Source organism: Rana temporaria, chromosome 4, assembly GCF_905171775.1.
Source record: "Rana temporaria chromosome 4, aRanTem1.1, whole genome shotgun sequence".
Classification (NCBI taxonomy): domain Eukaryota; kingdom Metazoa; phylum Chordata; class Amphibia; order Anura; family Ranidae; genus Rana; species Rana temporaria.
In genome coordinates, this window is record NC_053492.1 from 379141335 (window position 1) to 379164093 (window position 22759).

At 43.5% G+C, this 22759-nt stretch overlaps 1 protein-coding gene across 1 annotated transcript in view; it reads right to left on the reverse strand.

The window, feature by feature from the left end:
- Window positions 1-399: 399 nt before the first annotated feature.
- PCNX2 (pecanex 2) overlaps window positions 400-22759 on the reverse strand; it is a 229399-nt gene continuing 207039 nt past the window's right edge. The window contains exons 30-33 of the mRNA XM_040351012.1: window positions 17175-17449; window positions 10511-10689; window positions 5693-6105; window positions 400-848 (exon numbers count right to left, since the gene is read on the reverse strand). Of these exons, the coding sequence (XP_040206946.1) occupies window positions 729-848; window positions 5693-6105; window positions 10511-10689; window positions 17175-17449 (987 nt within the window). The 3' untranslated portion in view covers window positions 400-728. The remainder of the gene's footprint in view (window positions 849-5692; window positions 6106-10510; window positions 10690-17174; window positions 17450-22759) is intronic.

Here is a 22759-nt window from a genome sequence, read left to right on the forward strand (position 1 = left end):
AGAAAGAATACCTAGTAGTAGTTGTATATAGTTCCTGTTATAGAGTATCCCACTAAATTCCCTTAACCCTATCCAAGCTCCCCAAAAATAGAGCAACAAATTACATTGAGCAAGCATTACATGTGTAGCCAGTTGGTGAAGTCAAGGGCAGCGATTGAGGCCCCTATATAACATACATTGACCATCACTGGTAAAATCAAGGTTATTGTTTTTAGTCTGAAGAAAATTATATTACACTCATATTTCCCTTTTTCTCAAAAAAAAAAAAAAATGTTGATTGAAAAGTATCTCTTTCAAGTACAATAACTAGTTCAGTTACCTAGCTGAGATACTGTGAAAATATGTAGAAGATGGACGTACAGAGAAACAATAATTGCTGGAGACAATAAGAACAATAAATGAGAATATAATAATTTTATTTTTCATTTGTTTTAGTGCTATACCACCATAGGTTAGCATTACTGATGCAACATTTGTCATGTAAATGTTTCAATAAATGAAAAATAAATAAAATGGAAAATAATTACCTAAATAAATACATAAATATAATAAAGCATGTGCAAGCAGGTGTGATTAAAAATATCAATGAACATGCATGACATTTTAGCTGTTTAACTTTGCATACAATATGTCCCTGAATAATTTTTCATTTGAAAGTGACATCATTTAAGGTTACAGCTACATACACCTGTGAAGATTTGATTTTATTAAAGAATGACAAACTCTTTTTAGTGGCTGACGGTGGATGTTTCCAGAGAAGGAGTGTTGGCAGCTCCACCTTGATGTTCTTGTTCAGACATTTGACTTCCCTCAGCAATCTCAGCAGTTTCAAATGTTTCATAAAATCTCTAGAAAGAAGAGTCAGAATTAAGCGAAGTTTACTACATTACTTATTTTCACTATTCAGCAAACTGTTAGAAATGTTTCTGAGGCTGAATTTAGCATTCACAGCAGGGCTAGTTGCCCGTGCAATTGTAGCCTTAAAGTGTAACTCCAACCAAAATCTTTTAAAGTTTAGCTACAACTTGTGTTGCATTTTTATTGATACAAGGGTAAAAAAAATGCTTTCTGGGTCTGCACAGTCATACCACATACATATATATATATATATACACACACACACACACACTGGGCCAGATCCACAGCCAGGCGGTGCAACTTAACTTTTCCCATTTAAGTTACACCGCCGCAAATTTCCCAAGTTAGTGCCCGATCCACAAAGCACTTACCTGGAAATTTGCAGCGGTGTAACTTAAATCCGTCCGGCGCAAGGCGTGCCCAATCTAATGGGGCGAGTCCCATTTAAATTAGGCGCGCTCCCGCGCCGGACGTACTGCGCATGCTCCCGATGTGATTTTCCCGACGTGCTTTGCGCGAAATTACGTTACGCCAAGTTTTGTGAATCGCGCCGGGTAAAAAAAGTTGCGTCGGGAAAAAAAAGAGATGCGGCGGAAAAAAAAAATTCAAAAAAAAAATTGACAGCGTCGCGGGAAAAAAGGGTCTACTTTTACATGGTGTACTAACTTTACACTTTGTAAAAGTAGCCCTAATTTTGCGTTTGCAAACTAACAGCTTACGGAGACTTCACGAAGGGAAACCGCTTTGTGGATCTCCGTAAGTGCTAATTTGCATACCCGACGCGAAATTTCGACGAGAAATGCCCCCAGCGGCGGCCGAGGTACTGCATCCTAAGATCCGACCGTGTAAAACTATTACACCTGCCGGATCTTAGGAATAGCTATGCGTAACTGATTCTGTGAATCAGTCGCATAGATAGAAACAGGGATACGACGGCATATCAGTAGATACGCCGGCGTATCCCTTTTGTGGATCTGGCCCACTGCTCCAAACAATTAAAGGAACACTTTTGAATCAGAACTCCTGGGAAATTGATCTGGGCAGTTAAGTAGCAGAGGGGGAGGGGTGTATACAGAGGGGGCTGGTAATCAGTTTCAGCTGCTTTGCTGTTAATTGAAATTAGCAACAGGTGCACTAGATGGGCAACAATGAGACGACCTCCAAAACAGGAATGGTTTTTCAGGTGGAGGTGTCTGACATTTTTTTTTCCCTACTCATCTTTTCTGACTGTTTTTTACTAGTTTTGCATTTGGCTAGGGTCAGTGTCACTATTGGTAGCACGAGGCGATACCTATAAAGGTTGCACAGGCAGTCCAACTCCTCCAGGATGGCACATCAATACATGTCATTGCCAGAAGGTTTGCCGTGTCTCCCAGCAGTCTCAAGAGCATGGAGGAGATTTCAGGAGACAGGCAGTTACTCTAGAAGAGCTGGACAGAGCCGTAGAAGGTCCTTAACCCATCAACAGGACCGGTATCTGCTCCATTGTGCAAGGAGGAACAGGATGAGCACTGCCAGAGCCCTACAAAATGACTTCCAGCAGGCCACTTGTGTGAATGTCTCTGACCAAACAATTAGAAACAGACTTCACAGGGGTGGCCTGAGGGCCTGACGTCCTCTAGTGTGCTCTGTGCTCACTGCCGGACACTGTGGAGCTCGATTGGCATTTTCCATTGAACACCAGAATTGGCAGGTCCGCCACTGGTGCCCCATGCTTTTCACAGATGAGAGCAGCCAGGTTGCACCTCAGTCTATTCAGGAGCTCAGTGATGCTCTGGTCCAGATCTGGGAGGAAATACCCCAGGACACCTTCCGTTGTCTCATTAGGAGCATGCCCTGATGTTATCAGGCATGCATACAAGCACTTGGGGCCATACAAACTACGGAGGACGATTTTGAGTTGTTGCAATGAAATTTCAGAAGAATGGACTAGCTTGCTGCATAATTTTTTCACTTTGATTTTCGGGGTGTCTTTGAATTCAGCCCCCTGTAGGTGGATAATTTAAATTTCCATCAAATGATGTGCCATCCTTTCATTTTCCTAACACATTACCCAGTCCATATCAGTATAGATATCCAGCATGACATTTTTGCCCATTGAGATCTGATATGTTTTCAAAGTGTTCCTTTCATTTTTATGATAGATATAGAGATAGCAGGGTGATGATGATGATCCAATCTAACCAACACAAATACTTCTAATGTACCAATTCTGTTGCAAAAAAAATGAAGTAATTATCTGCTTAGGCTAAGGTATCATTTAAACATTAAAACATATACAGTATATACAAATTGCTAATATATGAATACATTTCTTTAAGCATATAATACTTTTGATGTTTTGAAAAGAATAATCATTGTAATTGTAAGTTAATAAATACAAGTTAAGTATGTAATAAGAGATTAAGCTCAGCTGTTTCTGCTATGCAGCAACCCATATACACTGCTCTTCTGCTGGTGAACTGATAAGAGCATAAGGTTCCAAAAGTTAAAGTGTTTGTTACCCCAACATTTCATATTGCTGATGTGGGTCTGTTGTACCATGTACATGTGTTAAATAGTATCCTGTCCTCTTTGTATTTGTATTCACTTTCTTGTGTGAAATACCTGGTGATCATGCAAGTCCCCCTGCTTTCCCATTTCAAACTGACCACACTAAACATGTGAGCACATCCATCTCACCGTGGTTAGTTTTCTAGCTGAGAATATTCTGTGGAATAAAACATATCAGGAGAGACCCCGGGAACTTAAAGCGGAATTCCAGCCTGGGTGATTTTTTTTTTAAAAGTCAGCAGCTACCGTAGCTGCTGACTTTTAATATAAGGACACTTACCTGTCCAGGGAGCCCGCGATGTTGGCACCCGAAGCCAACCTGTTCCTTGGCTCCGCGTGCAGGCGCCGGCATCCTTACTAAGGGAAACAGGAAGTGAAGCCTTGCAGCTTCACAGCTTGTTTTCTAGTGTGCATGCCCAATTTGTGCAGCGCTTTCTGAATGGTCTCTCCCAGAAGGCGACGGGGGTAAGGAGGGCACCAAAAAAACACCAAAGTGACGTACCTCGCCACGGCGCCATGGAACGGAAGTCCCGAAGAAAACATTTCAAAAAGGTATGAAAAAAACAAACAAATAAAATCCAAAACGAGGGGATGGGGTGTGCTTTTGTTTCAAATTGAGTTACATTTTTGCCTTGCACTCTGCTTTAAAGGATCACTAAAGGAAAACTTTTTTTTGCTGAAATGACTGTTTACAGGGTATAGAGACATAAAAGTTAACTGATTCCTTTTAAAAATGATTAAAAATAGATTAAATTCAATCATATAATGTGCCTGTAGTTTCACTTTCGTTTTTAAACTGGTTTCATGTTTATGTGAAGTAAAGAGATCCACAGAACAAAAACAAACAAATCCAGGGCAGTGTTTTGTTTTTAAAATGAATCTGATTGGTTCTGTTAAGTTTTAGACACACAGTAATGACAGCTTAGACCATCATGAAAAGCTCCCAGTATGATGGTTATAAGGAGCCAGACAACCAGGAAGTGTGGAGATCAGAGCAGTTTTACAGCAACATCAAAGCAAAAACGAGCAATGAGGACATGAAACCAGTACTGCAGTAATGTAAAGGAAGCTATTTAGCTAAAATAAAATTTCCTTTAGTGACCCTTTAATATGTACAGTCTGAAGGAAAAGAACAGAACAGGGGGACATGATTGAAACCTTTATGTTCCACAGTGCCTGTAGCTACAGAGGTCAGTGATATCCTATTTTAAAACTCATTTACTCCATGTTTAGAATATGCTTGAAGGTCTATGACCTTGCCAAAGAGTCCCCTTAGGCTCAGACTAGAGTGGTTTCTCTTTCCTTGCTTTCAATGATTAAACAAAATAGTGGGAGAGTGAAGGAAAGCTGAGTATCTCCTACTGGGGAAAGGCAAAGCACAACTTTGCATTAAAGTGATTGTAAATGCTCTTTAACTTACCTCCTCTCTGCAGTTGGTTTTGCACAGAGCAGCCTGGATCCTCCTCTTCTCGGTTCCCTCTTTGCTGCTCCTGGCCCCTACTTCCTATTGCCCCCTCAGTCAGTTGCCTCATATGAGGGCACTGGAGCTGCTGCTGTGTCTCAGCCAATCAGGAGGAGTGTCCTGGACGGCTTAGACATTTGTGGACATCGCTGGAGAGAGATGGGTTCAGGAGTGTAATTAGGGGGTGCTGGGATGGTTGCTGCACACTGAAGGCTTTGAATGTATTAAGATAAAAAGCCTTTGCCTTTACCACTCCTTTAAAGCGGGAGTTCAACCATTTCCTTTTTTTTTTTTTCCCTTAGCTTCCTGCTCGTTCGGTCTAGGGGAATCGGCTATTTGTATTAAAATATGATCCGTACTTACCCGTTTTCGAGATGCATCTTCTCCGTCAGCTTCCGGGTATGGGCCTTCGGGAGCGGGCGTTCCTTCTTGATTGACAGTCTTCCGAGAGGCTTCCGACGGTCGCATCCATCGCGTCACTAGTAGCCGAAAGAAGCCGAACGTCGGTGCGGCTCTATACTGCGCCTGCGCACTGACGTTCGGCTTCTTTCGGAAAATCGTGACGCGATGGATGCGACCGTCGGAAGCCTCTCGGAAGACTGTCAATCAAGAAGGAACACCCATTCCCGCAGCCCATACCCGGAAGCGACGGAGAGGATGCATCTCGTAAACGGGTAAGTACTGCACATATTTTAAAACAACTAGCCGATTCCCCTAGACAAAACGAGCAGGAATCTAAGGCTAAAAAGTGCCCTCTAAGGGTGAACCCCCGCTTTAAGTTCAAAGTATAAGTAATCACTTTAATTTTTTTTAACTTACCTCCATTTGATTTTGAGTTTTAGAAAGTGGACATACTACAAGGTTTACACTTCCAGAGGACAGAGTATCAGCTGTATTGTCTCCATCAGCAGCTGACAGACCTGACAAAACAAGAGCACTAGAAAAGCCTTTCTTTCCAAACAAAAGGCTTAATGTCGAATTTGTGGATGATGTGTAACCGGACTGTTGCAGCTCTTGGGTTTGTTCATTTATATTTTTATTCGCACGAGAAAAGGGAGATGGAGTGCAATCTGGTACACAGTGTTGACTTGAAGATAGTCTTTTGGTAAGTTTGTAATCATCTGTTGCAGCACAACACACATGGCGTTTTTCCTTGTTTGCCCCGGAATGTGCAGAAATGTGGTTTAAAGAAGAATGGGTGTGTGCTGATTTACTCTTCAATTTTCTTTTACCTGTAAAAGAGAAAAGATTTATACACAAATATATATTTCTATTTAAAAAAAAAAACGTGAGACCAAAGGAACCATGGGTATAGTGGTACTATGCTTTGAACTTTTGTTTCCACTATAATAAACTGAAAATACATTTATCAATATGAATAAGTTTGAAGTGATACTGTCGTGAAAAAAAACAAAGGGTACCACTGCCAAACTCCTTCTGGGAAAGAAAACAGGAGAATCTGGGTCAGCAATCAATGTTTGGATCTTAAGGGTGAACAAACAATCTGCACAACAAGCTTTTTCAATGCCAGAAAAACCAGCGTCCGTGCTGACAAGTTTCCTCAAGGGAGGGGGCGAGCAAGACACTCCACACCAGGGAGAAAGCCTTGCATTACTGTGTGGAGTTACAGACAGAAGAACAGGAAGTGAGGATATCTCAGAAGAAATAAAGACATTTAAAAGCAAAATCGAAGGAGGAGGTAAGTGAAGGAGAACTGCACTAAGGTAAAGGATTTAGGATTTTTTTTTTTTACCTTTACAACCCCTTTAAAGTGCAGTTCCGCCAGCCCGCCCCTTTCCTGTGACAGCACTGGATGCCTAGACCAGTGTTTCTCAACTCCAGTCCTCAAGGCGCCCCAACAGGTCATGTTTTCAGGATTTCCATTATTTTGCACAGGTGATATAATCAGTTTCACTGCCTTAGTAATTACCACAGCCATTTCATCTGAGGGAAAGCCTGAAAACATGACCTGTTGGGGCGCCTTGAGGACTGGAGTTGAGAAACACTGGCCTAGACAACCAATCACCAATCATGAGTGCTCACATGCAGGATGAACAGAGGTGAATTCTCCTTATATCTGGAAGTACCAGGTATTTATTTTCCCTATATTGATCAAACAGCATAGCAGGGGAACAAAATTAAGTATGTAAAGCTGCAAAGGGCAGCATTTATGCCGCATACACACGATCATTTTTCGGCATGAAAAAAACGTTTTTCAAAAATGTCATTTAAAATGATGATGTGTGGGCTTCACATAATTTTTCAGGTTCTGAAAAACGACAAAAATAAATAAATCGAACATGCTGCATTTTTTAACGTCGTTTTAAACAATGTCGTTTTTTGGGTTGTAAAAAATGATCGTATGTGGGCAAAAAAAAAAAAGGTAAAACACCCACGCATGCTCAGAAGCAAGTTATGAGACGGGAGCTGCCGTTCATAATGGAGTAAGCACATTCATCACGCTGTAACAGACAAAAAAGCGCGAATCGTCTTTAACCATTTCCAGACCTGCGCACGACGATGTACGTCCTGTTTTTAAAGATTGATATCTCGGTAACGGCAGCAGCTGCTGCCACAACCGAGGTATCGATCTTTAGGGTGCCTGGTCTGGAATCCGATAATGGCGGTCTCCGCGGCGGATTCACCGCGAGATCACCGTTATCGGTGGCGGGAGAGGGCCCTCCCGCCGCTCTCCCGCACCCTCCGCCGCTTACCGTAGCCGTCGGTAGCGGCGGAGGCGATCGGGTGCTGTCGGCTGGTGAGCGGGGACGAGACTGAAGGAAAAATCTCCTTCGCCCGTCCCCATAGCTCGGCTGGGCGGAAGTGACGTCAAAACGTCAGTCCCGCCCAGCCTCTTAAAGAGACAAATTTTTTTTTTGGTCATTTGAAAAAATGACATTTTTTTTTTTTTTTTTTCATTTAAGCCCAAATATGAGATCTGAGGTCTTTTTGACCCCAGATCTCATATTTAAGAGGACCTGTCATGCTTTTTTCTATTACAAGGGATGTTTACATTCCTTGTAATAGGAATACAAGTGATCAAATTTTTTTTTTTTTTTTCAGTGTAAAAAATAATAAAATAAATAAAAATAAATAAGAAAACCCAAAAAAATTTTTTTTAAAGCGCCCCGTCCCGACGAGCTCGCGCGCAGAAGCGAACGCATACGCGAGTAGCGCCCGCATATGAAAACGGTGTTCAAATCACATAAGTGAGGTATTGCCGCGATCGTTAGAGCGAGAGCAATAATTATAGCCCTAGAGCTACTCTGTAGCTCAAAAAATGCAATCTCTAGAATTTTTTAAACATCGCCTATCGAGATTTTTAAGGGTAAAAGTTTGACGCCATGCCACGAGCGGGCGCAATTTTTAAGCGTGACATGTTGGGCATCATTTTACTCGGCGTAACATTATCTTTCACAATATATAAAAAAATTGGGCCAAATTTATTGTCTTATTTTTTAATTCAAAAAAGTGAATTTTTTCCAAAAAAAGTGCGCTTGTAAGACCGCTGCGCAAATACGGTGTGACAAAAAGTATTGGAATGACCACTATTTTATTCTCTAGGGTGTTAGAAAAAAAATATATAATGTTTGGGGGTTTTAAGTAATTTTCTATCAGAAAAAACTGTTTTAGTCTTGCAAACACCAAATCTGAAAAACACCTAAGGTCTGGAAGTGGTTAACTAACACGGAATCAGCTAAAGCAGCCCAAAGGCAAATGGAACTTCCCCTTTATAGTGCTGTCGTACGTGTTGTACGTCACCGCGCTTTGCTAGATCATTTTTTAAAAACGATGGTGTGTAGGCAACATCGTTTTAATGATGAAGCAGGGAAAACTTCGTTTTTTCGACATGCTGAAAAACAAAGTTTTTTTTCATGCTGAAAAATGATCGTGTGTACGCGGCATTACACTGCCTTGAAAAGGTATTCATACCCCTTGAAATTTTCCACATTTTGTCATGTTACAACAACATTTTTTAAAGTGTTTTATTGGGATTTTATGTGACCAACACAAAGTGGCACATAATTGTGAAGCGCAAGGAAAATGATAAATGTTTTTCATAATTTTTTTTTTTTTTTACAAATAAATATCTGAAAAGTGTGGCATGCATTTGTATTCAGCCCCCCTGAATCAATACTTTGTAGCCCTGCTTTAACCACTTAAAACCCGGACCAATATGCAGGTAAAGGACCTGGCCCGTTTTTGCGATTCGGCACTGCGTCACTTTGACAATTGCGCGGTCGTGCGACGTGGCTCCCAAACAAAATTGGCGTCCTTTTTTTTCCACAAATAGAGCTTTCTTTTGGTGGTATTTGATCACCTCTGCTGGGTTTTTTTTGCGCTATAAACAAAAATAGTGCGACAATTTTAAAAAAAAATCAATATTTTTTACTTTTTGCTATAATAAACATCCCCTAAAAATATATAAAACAATGTTTTTTCCTCAGTTTAGGCCGATACGTATTCTTCAACATATTTTTGGTAAAAAAATCGCAATAAGCATTTATTGATTGGTTTGCGCAAAATGTATACTGTTTACAAAATAGGGGATAGTTTTATGGCATTTTTATTAATAATAGTTTTTCTACCACTATTGGCAGCGATCAGCGATTTTTTTCATGACTGCGACATTATGGAGGACACATCGGACACTTTTGACACATTTTTGGGATCATTGTCATTTTCACAGCGAAAAGTGCTATAAAAATGCACTGATTACTGTGAAAATGTCACTGGCAGTGAAGGGGTTAACCAGGAGGGGGCGCTGTAGGGGTTAAGTGTGTTCTAAGAGAGTGTTCTTACTGTGGGGGGGCGTGGCTGTGCGTGTGACATCACTGATCGTCGTTCCCTAACACAGGGAACAGCCGATCACTGACAGCCACACTAGGCAGAACGGGGAAGGTTTGTTTACACTCACCTCTCCCCGTTCTTCCTCTCTGTGACCCGATCTCGGCGCGCTCGCGACCCATGGGTGGGCATCTTAAAGGGGGCGTACCTGTACGTCCATGTGCCCAGCCATGCCATTCTGCCCATGTAAATAGTCATGTGGCGGTCCTTAAGCGGTTAAACTTCTCCACAACTTTATCCCTGACCTGTCTGGTGTGTTCCTTGGTCTTCATGATGCTGTTTGTTCGCTAAGGTTCCTTAACAAACCTGAACAGAACAGCTGTATTTATACTGAGATTAAATTACACACATGTGGACTATATCTACTTATTAGGTGACTTCTGAAGGCAATTGGCTCCAATAGATTTTAGTTAGGGGCATCAGAGTAAAGGGGGCTGAATACAAATGCACGCCACACTTTTCAAATATTTATTTGTAAAAAAATTAAAAATAAAAACTATTTATTATTTTCCTTCCACTTCAAAATTACAGGTGTTCCACTTTATGTTGGTCTATCACATAAAATCCCAAGAAAATACATTTACTTTTTTGCTTGTAACATGACAAAATGTGGAACATTTTAAGGGGTATGAATACTTTTTCAAGGCACTGTAAGTGAACTCATGCTTTGCCCTGCAGAGAAAAAGCACAGGCTAATTCTAAAACAGCCAAGCTTGTTGCAATATAAGTCATCTTGTAATTTTGGATACATATTAAGGACAAGTCCCACTAAAAAAAAAAAAAACTCACCTATTGGTTGCAAACTTTTTATGTCCATGCATTTAACCTCTTGATTTTCATTACACACATTCTGGGAGTTTCTTGCATTGCTTTCTGAAGAGCTGGTTGCTGAGGATAAACTTCTATCACAGTCAGACTCTTCGGCATTTCCGACATTATCATTACTTCTGTTGTTCTCTTTCCTCATGCTAGATAAAAGGTTAAAAATAAGCTAAACTGTACAAACAATTAAATATTCCTAAATGATTTATTCAAAAAGTTATATTTGAAACTAGACTTACATAATGTTGACCTTAGTAACAAGTAATAGTTGCCTATGAGAGGCAATATAGCTCAGGTACTTTGAGAGTATGTATAATAATTAGCAGCTGTAATAACAACCAGTAGTTATATGTAAGAGGTGAATATAGCTCAGGTACTTTGAGAGTACATATAATAATTAGGAGCTGTAGTAATAACTATTAGCTACATATGAGAGGTGAATATAGCTCAGGGTATTATGAGAGTTCTCGTAGTAATACAAGAGTTGTACTGGCAACTAATAGTAACGTATGAGAGGCAATATAGCACAGGTACTTTGAGAGTGCGTATAATAATTAGCAGCTGTAATAACAACCAGTAGTTATATGTGAGAGGTGAATATAGCTCAGGGTATTTGAGTGTAGATGTCCCTTTAACATATTCCTTAGCAGACAGTCCATTTACACAACAGTATATCCTAGATATGCTGAGCAATAGGAGGCATGATAAACAATAGAAATTGTATAGCTGGTGTATAAGTAGCAGATCTTGTTATAGCACTACAAGTAACACAATAGCTACTTATCCGTTTTGCAGGCTTTAGTATAGGTACTAGGGATCCTGTGGTGAAGGATGTTCAGTAGGGAAGTCTGAAAGGTTGTCCCCAGCAATGGCCCTGAGTAGCAGCAAGTGTAGATGGTATTAAAGGAGTAGTTGAGGCTTGAGCAGTGTTCCGGCATGGGGAGCAATGACATCCATCTGTGTAGCGTAGGCCGAGTTACGGCTGACAATAATAGAACAAGGCTTGTAAGCCAAGTGAATGCCTTTATAGGCAGCAGGGCAGGTGCAGTGCATCAGCACTGAATTCAAACAAAGCGCCGTGTGCAGCGCATTTCCACGTTCCAAGCTGGAACGCAGCACGGCGTCGGGCAATGACGTCATCGCGCATGCGCTGTATGCGTTCCAGCATGGAACGCAATACGGCGCTGAAAGCACCTGTTTCAGAAAGTAGAGGTGGCATGACGCTGCCTGTTACAACTTTGTAGCTATTTTACCTCACTTCTTGTTAGTCTCTGGGACAGAACGTGAAGAGAAACCTCCCCAGTGGGACATACGACGGCAAAAAATACATGCCCATCCCCTACTCCAGGGTTTTTCAATTGGGGTGCCGCAAAGAGTCCCCAGGGGTCCTACAGCAAAAGACATATAGAAGCATCTCGCTCATCTCCACCTTTACTAAAACAAGAGTTTAAAGTGATTGTAAATGCTCGTCACTTTTCTACCCACAGATTCTGTGGCTATCTATGCCCGGAAGTGTGTGCAAATACCTGTATTATACAGGTATCTAAACCCCCCTCCCCCTGAAAGGAGCTGATTGGATACACATGCACAACTGCACCAGATTTTGCACTCTCCAGTGTTAGTAGAAAACCCCACTGTGGCAATGGTTGTCAGGATGGTGAGTATAAGTAAATTACCCCAACAAAGATACCAGCAATGATAAATACCAGAATTTCTAAACCTTATTCACAGTACCCAAAATGTGAAAAAAAACGTGACTGCAGTTCCACTTAAAATACTTAAAATCCACTTAACCTCTAATATTATATATTTTCTGTTTACTGTAAAGTGCTAATATCTAAAATAGTCTTGAAGTTAGAAAAAGGGATATACTACTATACATTTTACTTTTGTGACAAGATCTAATATTATTAACCTAGGCATGTATCCATCCCTTCTGTTGAGTTTCATATGCTAAATATTTCAATTTCAGAAGCATTAGCTAAATCCCTTCATGCCATTGTAAAGTTATTTAGAGGAGAAAGGACATAGAAGGAGAGGAGTGCAATTAATTTTGCCCTTCGCAGTATCATTCATGGGTCCTACTTTAACATACTGTTCAGTGAAATGTAATTGATCATTTAAAAACGATATCTCTTTTGGTTGTCATGGTGAAAAGAATAAAAGATTCATATTACCGTGATAAACACTCAAATCTTATTATTCAAAAGGACAAAAAAGAAAGCGTCATCTTTTATGCATGCTTTTAAAAGCGGGTAAATGATGTCAACCCCGAATAACAAATATAACAATATCACTGGTTATTAATGGCCACATCAACTACTTTAAAGTAGAACATCAGTTTCTAAATATAATTTCATAATAAATTGTCCAAAGTTTGAACAATAAAAAATCCATATTTTGATGCAATCTTTACCTTCTCTGACATTGTCTCCTGTATGCCAGTCCTCTTCTGTACTGAATGACAGTCAGCTTAATTTTACCCACTTCCTTTGAGTTCAAACTGTCATGGACACAAGCAATGGGGGTGCATCACCACACCAGCCTGGCTTCTCACTACAATACTTCAGAGAGAGGCAACACTGCTCTCTGCAGTAGAAAACGCCAACACCAGCGCAAAAGAAGACTGACCCCAGATTGTCGTTTGACCAGCCAGAATACCACTTGATTTAAAAGTATGTATAACAATAATTAAAAACAAAAATAATGTGGAGATGCTATAGTAAGCTATAGTAAGTAAGTCTTTCATAAGTGTTCTTCACGTGTTCAGGTCTGAATAGAGAAGTGCTTTGATGGAGTTTGACGGACATAATGTTGAGTTCAGAATACAACTAGATATTAGGAAATGTTGTTTGGATTACCTCCATAAAACAGTGGATAATTTTCAACTCCTTCTACAAGAAAACTAAGGGCCAAATCCACAAAGACCCGGCGTAACGGCGAAATTCTAATTTAAGTTACACTGCCTTAAAATTTCTACCTAATTGCCCGATCCACAAAGCACTTACCTAGAAATTTCTGGCCGTGTAACTTAAATTCCGCCGGCGCAAGGCGTTCCTCATTTCATGGGGGCGATTCCCATTTAAACGAGGCGCGCTCCCGCGCCAGCCGTACTGCGCATGCTCGTGACGTCATTTTCCCGACGTGCATAGCGCGAAATTACGTTACGCCGGGCTTTGTGGATTGCGACGGGTCAATAAAGTTGCATCGGGAAAACAAAAAGATACGGCGCGAAAAAAAAAATTCAAATTCGAAAAAAAAACGCGTCGCTAGACAGAAGGGTCTGCTTTTACATGGTGTACTAACTTTACACCATGTAAAAGCAGCCCTAATTTTGCGTATGCAACTTAATACTTGCGGAGAAAAAACGAAGCAGAAAAGCTTCGTGGATCTCCGTAAGTGCTAATTTGCATACCCGAGGCGGCATTTCGACACGAAATGCCCCCAGCGGCGGATGCGGTACTGCATCCTAAGATCCGGCAGTGTAATTCAATTACACATGCCGGATCTTCTCCCTAACTATGGAAAACTGATTCTGTGGATCAGTTCCATAGTTAGGACCAGGGATACGACGGAGTAACAGCAGTTACTCCGTCGTATCTCTTTTGAGGATTTGGCCCTAATATTATAAATTAACCAGAACTATACGTAGAATAGTTCCACACAGGAAGAAAATATGATGAATACATGCCAGGTTACTGAAGATGCACACAAATTAAAGAGCTACTCCAGGCAACAAAAGAAAACAATGGGGTTGATTGCAAGGAAAATTGCACAAGGGAGTTTGGGCCAAATCCTCAAAAAAGCTGCCTAACTTAACTTTCAGCAGTTAAGTTACACTGACTTAAAATTTCTACCTAAGTGCCTGATCCACAAAGCACTTACCTAGAAATTACACGCCGTGTAACTTAAGTGCCTCCGTCGCAAGGCGGTCCTCCTCTCCGGGGGGCGTTTAAAATTTAAATGAGGCGCGCTCCCGCGCCGGCCGTACTGCGCATGCGTGTGACGTAATTTTCCCGACGTGCAGCGCGCGAATGTAATTTATGCCGGGCTTTGTGGATTGCGACGGGACACTAAAGTTGCGACGGGTGAAAAAAAAAAAAGCGCCGGGAAAACAAAAACAAAAAAGAAAAATTGTCAGCGTCGCTCGGCATGCATTCCTGAGAGGGAGAACTCCATGCCAATTTTCAAAGAAAAAAACGGCATGGGTTCCCCCCCCAGGAGCATACCAGGCCCTTAGGTCTGGTATGGGTTGTAAGGAGACCCCCCCTACGCCGAAAATTCGACGTAGGGGGTCCCCCTACAATCCATACCAGACCCGTATCCAAAGCACGCTACCCGGCCGGTCAGGAAAGGGAGTGGGGACGAGCGAGCGCCCCCCCCCCCTCCTGATCCGTGCCAGGCCGCATGCCCTCAAAATGGGGGGGTTGGGTGCTCTGGGGCAGGGGGGCGCACTGCGGGCCCCCCCACCCCAGAGCACCCTGTCCCCATGTTGATGAGGACAGGACCTCTTCCCGACAACCCTTGCCGTTGGTTGTCGGGGTCTGCGGGCGGGGGGCTTATCGGAATCTGGGAGTCCCCTCAAATAAGGGGGCCCCCAGATACCGGCCCCCCACCCTAAGTGAATGGATATGGGGTACATCGTACCCCTACCCATTCACCTGGAGGCAAAAAGTTAAAGTTATTGAACACACAACACAAGGGTTTTTAAAATAATTTATTAGTCTGCTCCGGAGGCCCCCGATGTCTTCTTTATTAGCTCTAATACCAGGGGGGGCTTCTTCTTCCACTCTCCGGGGGTCTTCTCCGCTCTCCGGGGGGGGTTTCTTCTTCCGCTCTCCGGGGGGGGTCTTCTCCGCTCTCCGGGGGTCTTCTTCTATCATCGCCGCTCTCCGCTGTTGACTCGGCGCACCCCGGTTCTTCTGCAGCTGTCCGGTGCCTTCTTCTTCAGCGCTGGCTGCCTGCTATCTTCGTGTGTTAGCTCAATTACTAACAGGCAGCCAGCGCGGTCTTCTGTGACGTCAGGTTCTTCTTCTCCCTTCTTCCGATGTTGACACGTCGCCTCTTCTCACTGCAATGATGGAAGCGCGCCTTGCATCCCATTTATATAGGCATCACCGTCCCATCATGCTCCGGTAGGTACCCACGTGGTGGGTGCCTACCCACGTGCACCCACCACGTGGGTACCTACCGGAGCATGATGGGATGGTGATGCCTATATAAATGGGATGCAAGGCGCGCTTCCATCATTGCAGTGAGAAGAGGCGACGTGTCAACATCGGAAGAGGGGAGAAGAAGACAAGAGAAGAACATGACGTCACAGAAGACCGCGCTGGCTGCCTGCTAGTAATTGAGCTAACACACGAAGATAGCAGGCAGCCAGCGCTGAAGAAGAAGGCACCGGACAGCTGCAGAAGAACCGGGGTGCGCTGAGTCAACAGCGGAGAGCGCCGAAGATAGAAGAAGACCCCCGGAGAGCGAAGAAGACCCCCGGAGAGCGGAGAAGACCCCCCCCGGAGAGCGGTAGAAGAAACCCCCCCGGAGAGTGGAAGAAGACCCCCGGAGAGTGGAAGAAGAAGCCCCCCCTGGTATTAGAGCTAATAAAGAAGACAGGGGGGGCCTCCGGAGCAGACTAATAAATTATTTTAAAAACCCTTGTGTTGTGTGTTTAATAACTTTAACTTTTTGCCTCCAGGTGAATGGGTAGGGGTACGATGTACCCCATATCCATTCACTTAGGGTGGGGGGCCGGTATCTGGGGGCCCCCTTATTTGAGGGGACTCCCAGATTCCGATAAGCCCCCCGCCCGCAGACCCCGACAACCAACGGCAAGGGTTGTCGGGAAGAGGTCCTGTCCTCATCAACATGGGGACAGGGTGCTCTGGGGTGGGGGGGCCCGCAGTGCGCCCCCCTGCCCCAGAGCACCCAACCCCCCCATGTTGAGGGCATGCGGCCTGGCACGGCTCAGGAGGGGGGGGCGCTCGCTCGTCCCCACTCCCTTTCCTGACCGGCCGGGTAGCGTGCTTTGGATACGGGTCTGGTATGGATTGTAGGTGGACCCCCTACGTCGATTTTTCGGCGTAGGGGGGTCTCCTTACAACCCATACCAGACCCAAGGGCCTGGTATGCTCCTGGGGGGGAACCCATGCCGGTTTTGATTTTACAAATTGCCGTGGAGTTCTCCCTTAGGAATGCATACCAAATGCTGTCGCTTGAATGTGCTTTTACATGGTGTTACTAACTTTACACCATGTAAAAGCAGCCCTAATTTTACACTTGCAAACTAAAACTTACGGCGAAAATACGAAGCTGAAAAGCTTTGTGGATCGCCCTAAGTGCTAATCTGCATACCAGAAGCGGCATTTCGACTCGAAATGCCCCCAGCGGCGGATGCGGTACTGCATCCTAAGATCCGGCAGTGTAAGTCCCTTACAGATGTCGGATCTTCTGCCTAACTTTGGAAAACTGATTCTGTGGATCAGTTCCAAAGTTAGAACCAGGGATACGACGGCTTACGCCGGCGTATCCCTTTTGAGGATATGGCCCTTTGTTCCAGAGCTTATTGAATATGGTGAAATAATCAAAGCCTCACAAAATTGGTATGCAAAAATGCATATCATATATTACTTACACACGCCATTTTGTTTGAAACAATGTTGTAATATGGCCAACGTCAACTGGTCCAGCCAATAAAGTATTGAGTTGCTCATGCATTCCTAGGTAAGAAATAGTTATTGGGGAAACATATATAGGGTAACCCAGAGGCTGATCACAGGATGAGTTGATTAGATTTCTTAACACGTGCTTGTTATTTTGAATGCTGCCCCGTTCATGGTCACGGTTCCTAAGGAAAATTAGTTCCTGTTGTTGTCCAGCCCAAAGCCCTCGAACACATTCCTTATTGACCTGAAATGAAAATGCAATGATTAAAATCATTAACACAGAAATTACTATTACAATAATGAATGTGTATTGTGTATGTGTATTCTCATCAATTGAATATGCATTGTAAAAGTTTTGTACTACTGTTGGGTTAGACCTATGGCATGCAATCTGCAAAGACTTAGACCACTACAAAAGGAATTCTAGGGAATTTTTTTTTCTGGATGAAACAATTGAGTACTGTCCGTAATTCTTCTTTTTTATTTGCACTAACAATTTTTCAGGACAGAGAGTCCCTCGGGGCTCGCCTCCCTGCCTCACAGGGTAAGTGAAAAAGTGACAACGCCCCTGGTGACATACCACTACTCTTATCATTTTTTCACTTACCCGGTAAGGCCGGGGGGGGGGGGGGGGGGAGGTGAGCCCTCTAAAGGGCTCACAGGCCTAAAAAATTGTATGTTAGTACAAATAAAAAAGTATCACGGACATTTCTCAATGGTTTCTGATGCAAATGCACAAATACGGTTACCATCACCTCAAGTTCTGAATGAAATAAACTAAGATTTTTAATATGTTTTGTTTTCATACACCTGGGATTGTATTTAGTGAATAACATTTTCACCAAGTCTTTTTCAGGCTATGCATCTACACAGCGGCCCCACAGCGGCCCCATTCATCCATGTGTATGAGTAATCTTAAAACTGCCCCACCCTCCTTCTAACACCTATATTAACTAAGCTGTAGAAGAAAGATGCATATATTTACCCATTTTTAGGTGGCTCCAGTCCAGTCATGTGATCTCCACTATATCAGCCAGTGCTGGCTCCAGGGGAAATTGGTCCATCAACGGCTGGAATGTCTGAGTAGTGCTATGATTATCAACCATAGGCTTACTATGGGTCATCAATTGTAGGCTCTCCCTTCTCTTCCCTAAAGCTGCTACTAGCTAACAGAGTGAAGCTGATCCCTAACGGGGCCGCAGAAGCCAGAAAATAGAAAGTATAAGCATCTTACTTATACATCTATAGGTTAATTAGTAAAGGGGTTAAGCCCCGTTTACACGGATTGAATATTTTTTCGAAATCAGCTGGTACAGTAGATACCGGCTGACATTTGGCCTGTGTGTACACGTCCTTGTTTGACAGAAGCGGATATTGGGGAGCTGGTAGTCCCCCTGTAAGAACACCATAGCTCAGCAGGGAGATCGCTGCACTAATATCGAATAGTTAGTACAGAGACCTCCTCGTGAGCTGCTTACCATGTGTACCAGGCTTTAGGATGAGGGTGGAAGTAGTTTTAAAATTAGTTAGTGATAGCCCAGAATTCTAATTTAAAGCAACCTAGCCTGATTAGCCCTCAGTTTGAAAAAGCACAAAACTTTATTTCATATGTATGATAACTGTGCAATGTTTTGTACCAGTATCATAATTTTAGTGTAAATTTAAACAGGACACGTTTATAACTAAAATATATACTTTGTAGCTACATAATTTTTTTTAACACTGATCAAAGTAAAGAAAGTTTTTTTTTTTTTTTGCAATTTTGTTACTTTTTTGCCTATGGATTGCTAAAAAATAAAAAGATATGCTTTTTTTTTATTACTTTTCTACCTTAAAGTTATTCTAAAGGCAGAGACCCATCTCGATCCAGCAATGTTCAGAGGAGACTCGGCTGTCCGGGACACACCCTCCTGACTGGCCGAGACACACAATGGGCGCCATTGGCTGTCAATCAAAGTCAGTGAACCAATGAGGAGAGAGAGGGAGCAGGGCCAAGCTGAGTCTCTGTGTCTGAATGGACACACAGAGCACTGGCTTAGCCCGGAAACCCGGGGGCACTTGGCAGGAGGGAGGGGCCAGGAGCACTGGCAAGAGGTCCAAAAAGAGGAGGATCTGGGCTGCTCTCTGCAAAACTACTGCACAGAGAAGGTAAGTATAACATGTTTGTTATTTTTAAACAAAAAATACAAGACTTTAGTATAACTTTAAATAATGATAAAGTTATTGCTGAATGAACAGGCCTATAGCAGAAATGTAAACATTGCTCTGGTCCATAGGGGGTGTACAGGTGTGGAAGCTAAAGTAGTTAACAACAAAATCCATGTATACTGATGTGTAAGTAATAAATAAAATTAGAATGGTTTGGAGTAATTTTTTATTGGATTTATGAACTTTATACATTTCTAATCTGACATTTATTATGTATTTTTTTTTACTTTGTATACAAAATATTTGTTTATACCAATCAACATATAACACAATGCTAAGCACAGTGGATAAGTGGTTTGCACTTCTGTCTGGTAGCACTAGCATCATTGGTTTGAATCCCAACCTTGGCACTACCTTCCTTGAAATTGCATGCTCTCCCTGGGCCAAATCCTCAAAAAAGCTGCCTAACTTAACTTTCAGCAGTTACGTTACACTGACTTAAAATTTCTACCTAAGTGCCTGATCCACAAAGCACTTACCTAGAAATTACACGCCGTGTAACTTAAGTGCCTCCGTCGCAAGCGGTCCTCCTCTCCGGGGGGCGTTTAAAATTTAAATGAGGCGCGCTCCCGCGCCGGCCGTACTGCGCATGCATGTGACGTAATTTTCCCGACGTGCAGCGCGCGAACGTAATTTACACCGGGCTTTGTGGATTGCGACGGGACACTAAAGTTGCGATGGGTGAAAAAAAATATACGCGCCGGCAAAAAAAAATAATTATAAAAAAAATTGACAGCGTCGCTCGGCATGCATTCCTGAGAGGGAGAACTCCATGCCAATTTTCAAAGAAAAAACCGGCATGGGTTCCCCCCCCCCCAGGAGCATACCAGGCCCTTAGGTCTGGTATGGGTTGTAAGGAGACCCCCCCTACGCCGAAAAATCGACGTAGGGGGTCCCCCTAAATCCATACCAGACCCGTATCCAAAGCACGCTACCCAGGAATGGGAGTGGGGACGAGCGAGCGCCCCCCCCTCCTGAGCCGTGCCAGGCCGCATGCCCTCAACATGGGGGGGTTGGGTGCTCTGGGGCAGGGGGGCGCACTGCGGGCCCCCCCACCCCAGAGCACCCTGTCCCCATGTTGATGAGGACAGGACCTCTTCCCGACAACCCTGGCCGTTGGTTGTCGGGGTATGCGGGCGGGGGCTTATCGGAATCTGGGAGTCCCCTTTAATAAGGGGGCCCCCAGATACCGGCCCCCCACCCTAAGTGAATGGATATGGGGTACATCGTACCCCTACCCATTCACCTGGAGGCAAAAAGTTAAAGTTATTAAACACACAACACAAGGGTTTTTAAAATAATTTATTAGTCTGCTCCAGAGGCCCCCCCTGTCTTCTTTATTAGCTCTAATACCAGGGGGGGGCTTCTTCTTCCGCTCTCCGGGGGTCTTCTCCGCTCTCCGGGGGGGGCTTCTTCTTCCGCTCTCCGGGGGGGTCTTCTCCGCTCTCCGGGGGTCTTCTTCTATCTTCGCCGCTCTCCGCTGTTGACTCGGCGCACCCCGGGTTCTTCTGCAGCTGTCCGGTGCCTTCTTCTTCAGCGCTGGCTGCCTGCTATCTTCGTGTGTTAGCTCAATTACTAACAGGCAGCCAGTGCGGTCTTCTGTGACGTCACCTTCTTCTCTTCTGTTCTTCTCCCCTCTTCCGATGTTGACACGTCGCCTCTTGTCACTGCAATGATGGAAGCGCGCCTTGCATCCCATTTATATAGGCCTCACCGTCCCATCATGCTCCGGTAGGTACCCAAGTGGTGGGTGCACGTGGGTAGGCACCAGCCGGGTAGCGTGCTTTGGATACGGGTCTGGTATGGATTGTAGGGGGACCCCCTACGTCGAATTTTCGGCGTAGGGGGGTCTCCTTACAACCCATACCAGACCTAAGGGCCTGGTATGCTCCTGGGGGGGAACCCATGCCGGTTTTGATTTTACAAATTGCCGTGGAGTTCTCCCTCAGGAATGCATACCAAATGCCATCGCTTGAATGTGCTTTTACATGGTGTTACTAACTTTACACCATGTAAAAGCAGCCCTAATTTTACACTTGCAAACTAAAACTTACGGCGAAAAAACGAAGCTGAAAAGCTTTGTGGATCGCCCTAAGTGCTAATTTGCATACCAGAAGCGGCATTTCGACTCGAAATGCCCCCAGCGGCGGATGCGGTACTGCATCCTAAGATCCGGCAGTGTAAGTCCCTTACAGATGTCGGATCTTCTGCCTAACTTTGGAAAACTGATTCTGTGGATCAGTTCCAAAGTTAGAACCATCGTAAGCCGTCGTATCCCTTTTGAGGATATGGCCCCCTGTGCCTGCATCGGTTTCCTCCCACACTTCAAAGACATGCTGGTAAGTAAATTGGCCCTAGTATGTTATTTATAAATTAGGGACCTTAGATTGTAAGCACCTTGAGGGCAGGATGTACAATATATAAATGTCAAGCGCTGCTTAAACTGACGGTGCTTTATGAATACCTGAAATAAATAAACACAGAGTACACCCTGGCACAGAATTTACATAACAATATGTACCTGATGTTTCAACATACAGTATCTCACAAAAGTGAGTACACCCCTCACATTTCTGTAAATATTTAATTATATCTTTTCATATGACAACACTCAAAAAATTCCCATTTTCTTACATGGTATGTGAGTACACTCCTAAGTGAAAATGTCCAAATTGGACCCAATTAGCCATTTTCCCTCCCCGGTGTCATGTGATTCATTAGTGTACACTTTGCTACAATGTAAAGTAGTGAGTGTACAGCTTGTATAACAGTGTTAATTTGCTGTCGCCTCAAAATAACTCAACACACAGCCATTAATGTCTAAACCGCTGGCAACAAAAGTGAGTACACTCCATTTTCCCTCCTGGTATCATGTGACTCATTAGTGTTACAAGATCTCAGGTGTGAATGAGGAGCAGGTGTGTTAAATTTGGTGTTATCGCTCTCACTCTCTCTTACTGGTCACTCGAAGCTCAGCATGGCACCTCATGGCAAAGAACTCTGAGGATCTAAAAAAAAGTATTGTTGCTCTACATAAAGATGGCCTAAGCTATAAGAAGATTGCCAAGACCCTGAAACTGAGCTGCAGCATGGTGGCCAAGACCATACAGTGGTTTAACAGGACAGGTTCCACTCAGAACAGGCCATGCAACGGTCAACCAAAAAAAGTTGAGTGCACGTGCTTAGCCAGAGGTTGTCTTTGGGAAATAGACGTATGAGTGCTGCCAGAATTGCTGCAGAGGTTGAAGGGGTGGGGGGGTCAGCATGTCAGTGCTCAGACCATACTGCATCAAATTGCTCTGCATGGCTGTCGTCCCAGAAGGAAGCCCCTTCTAAAGATGATGCA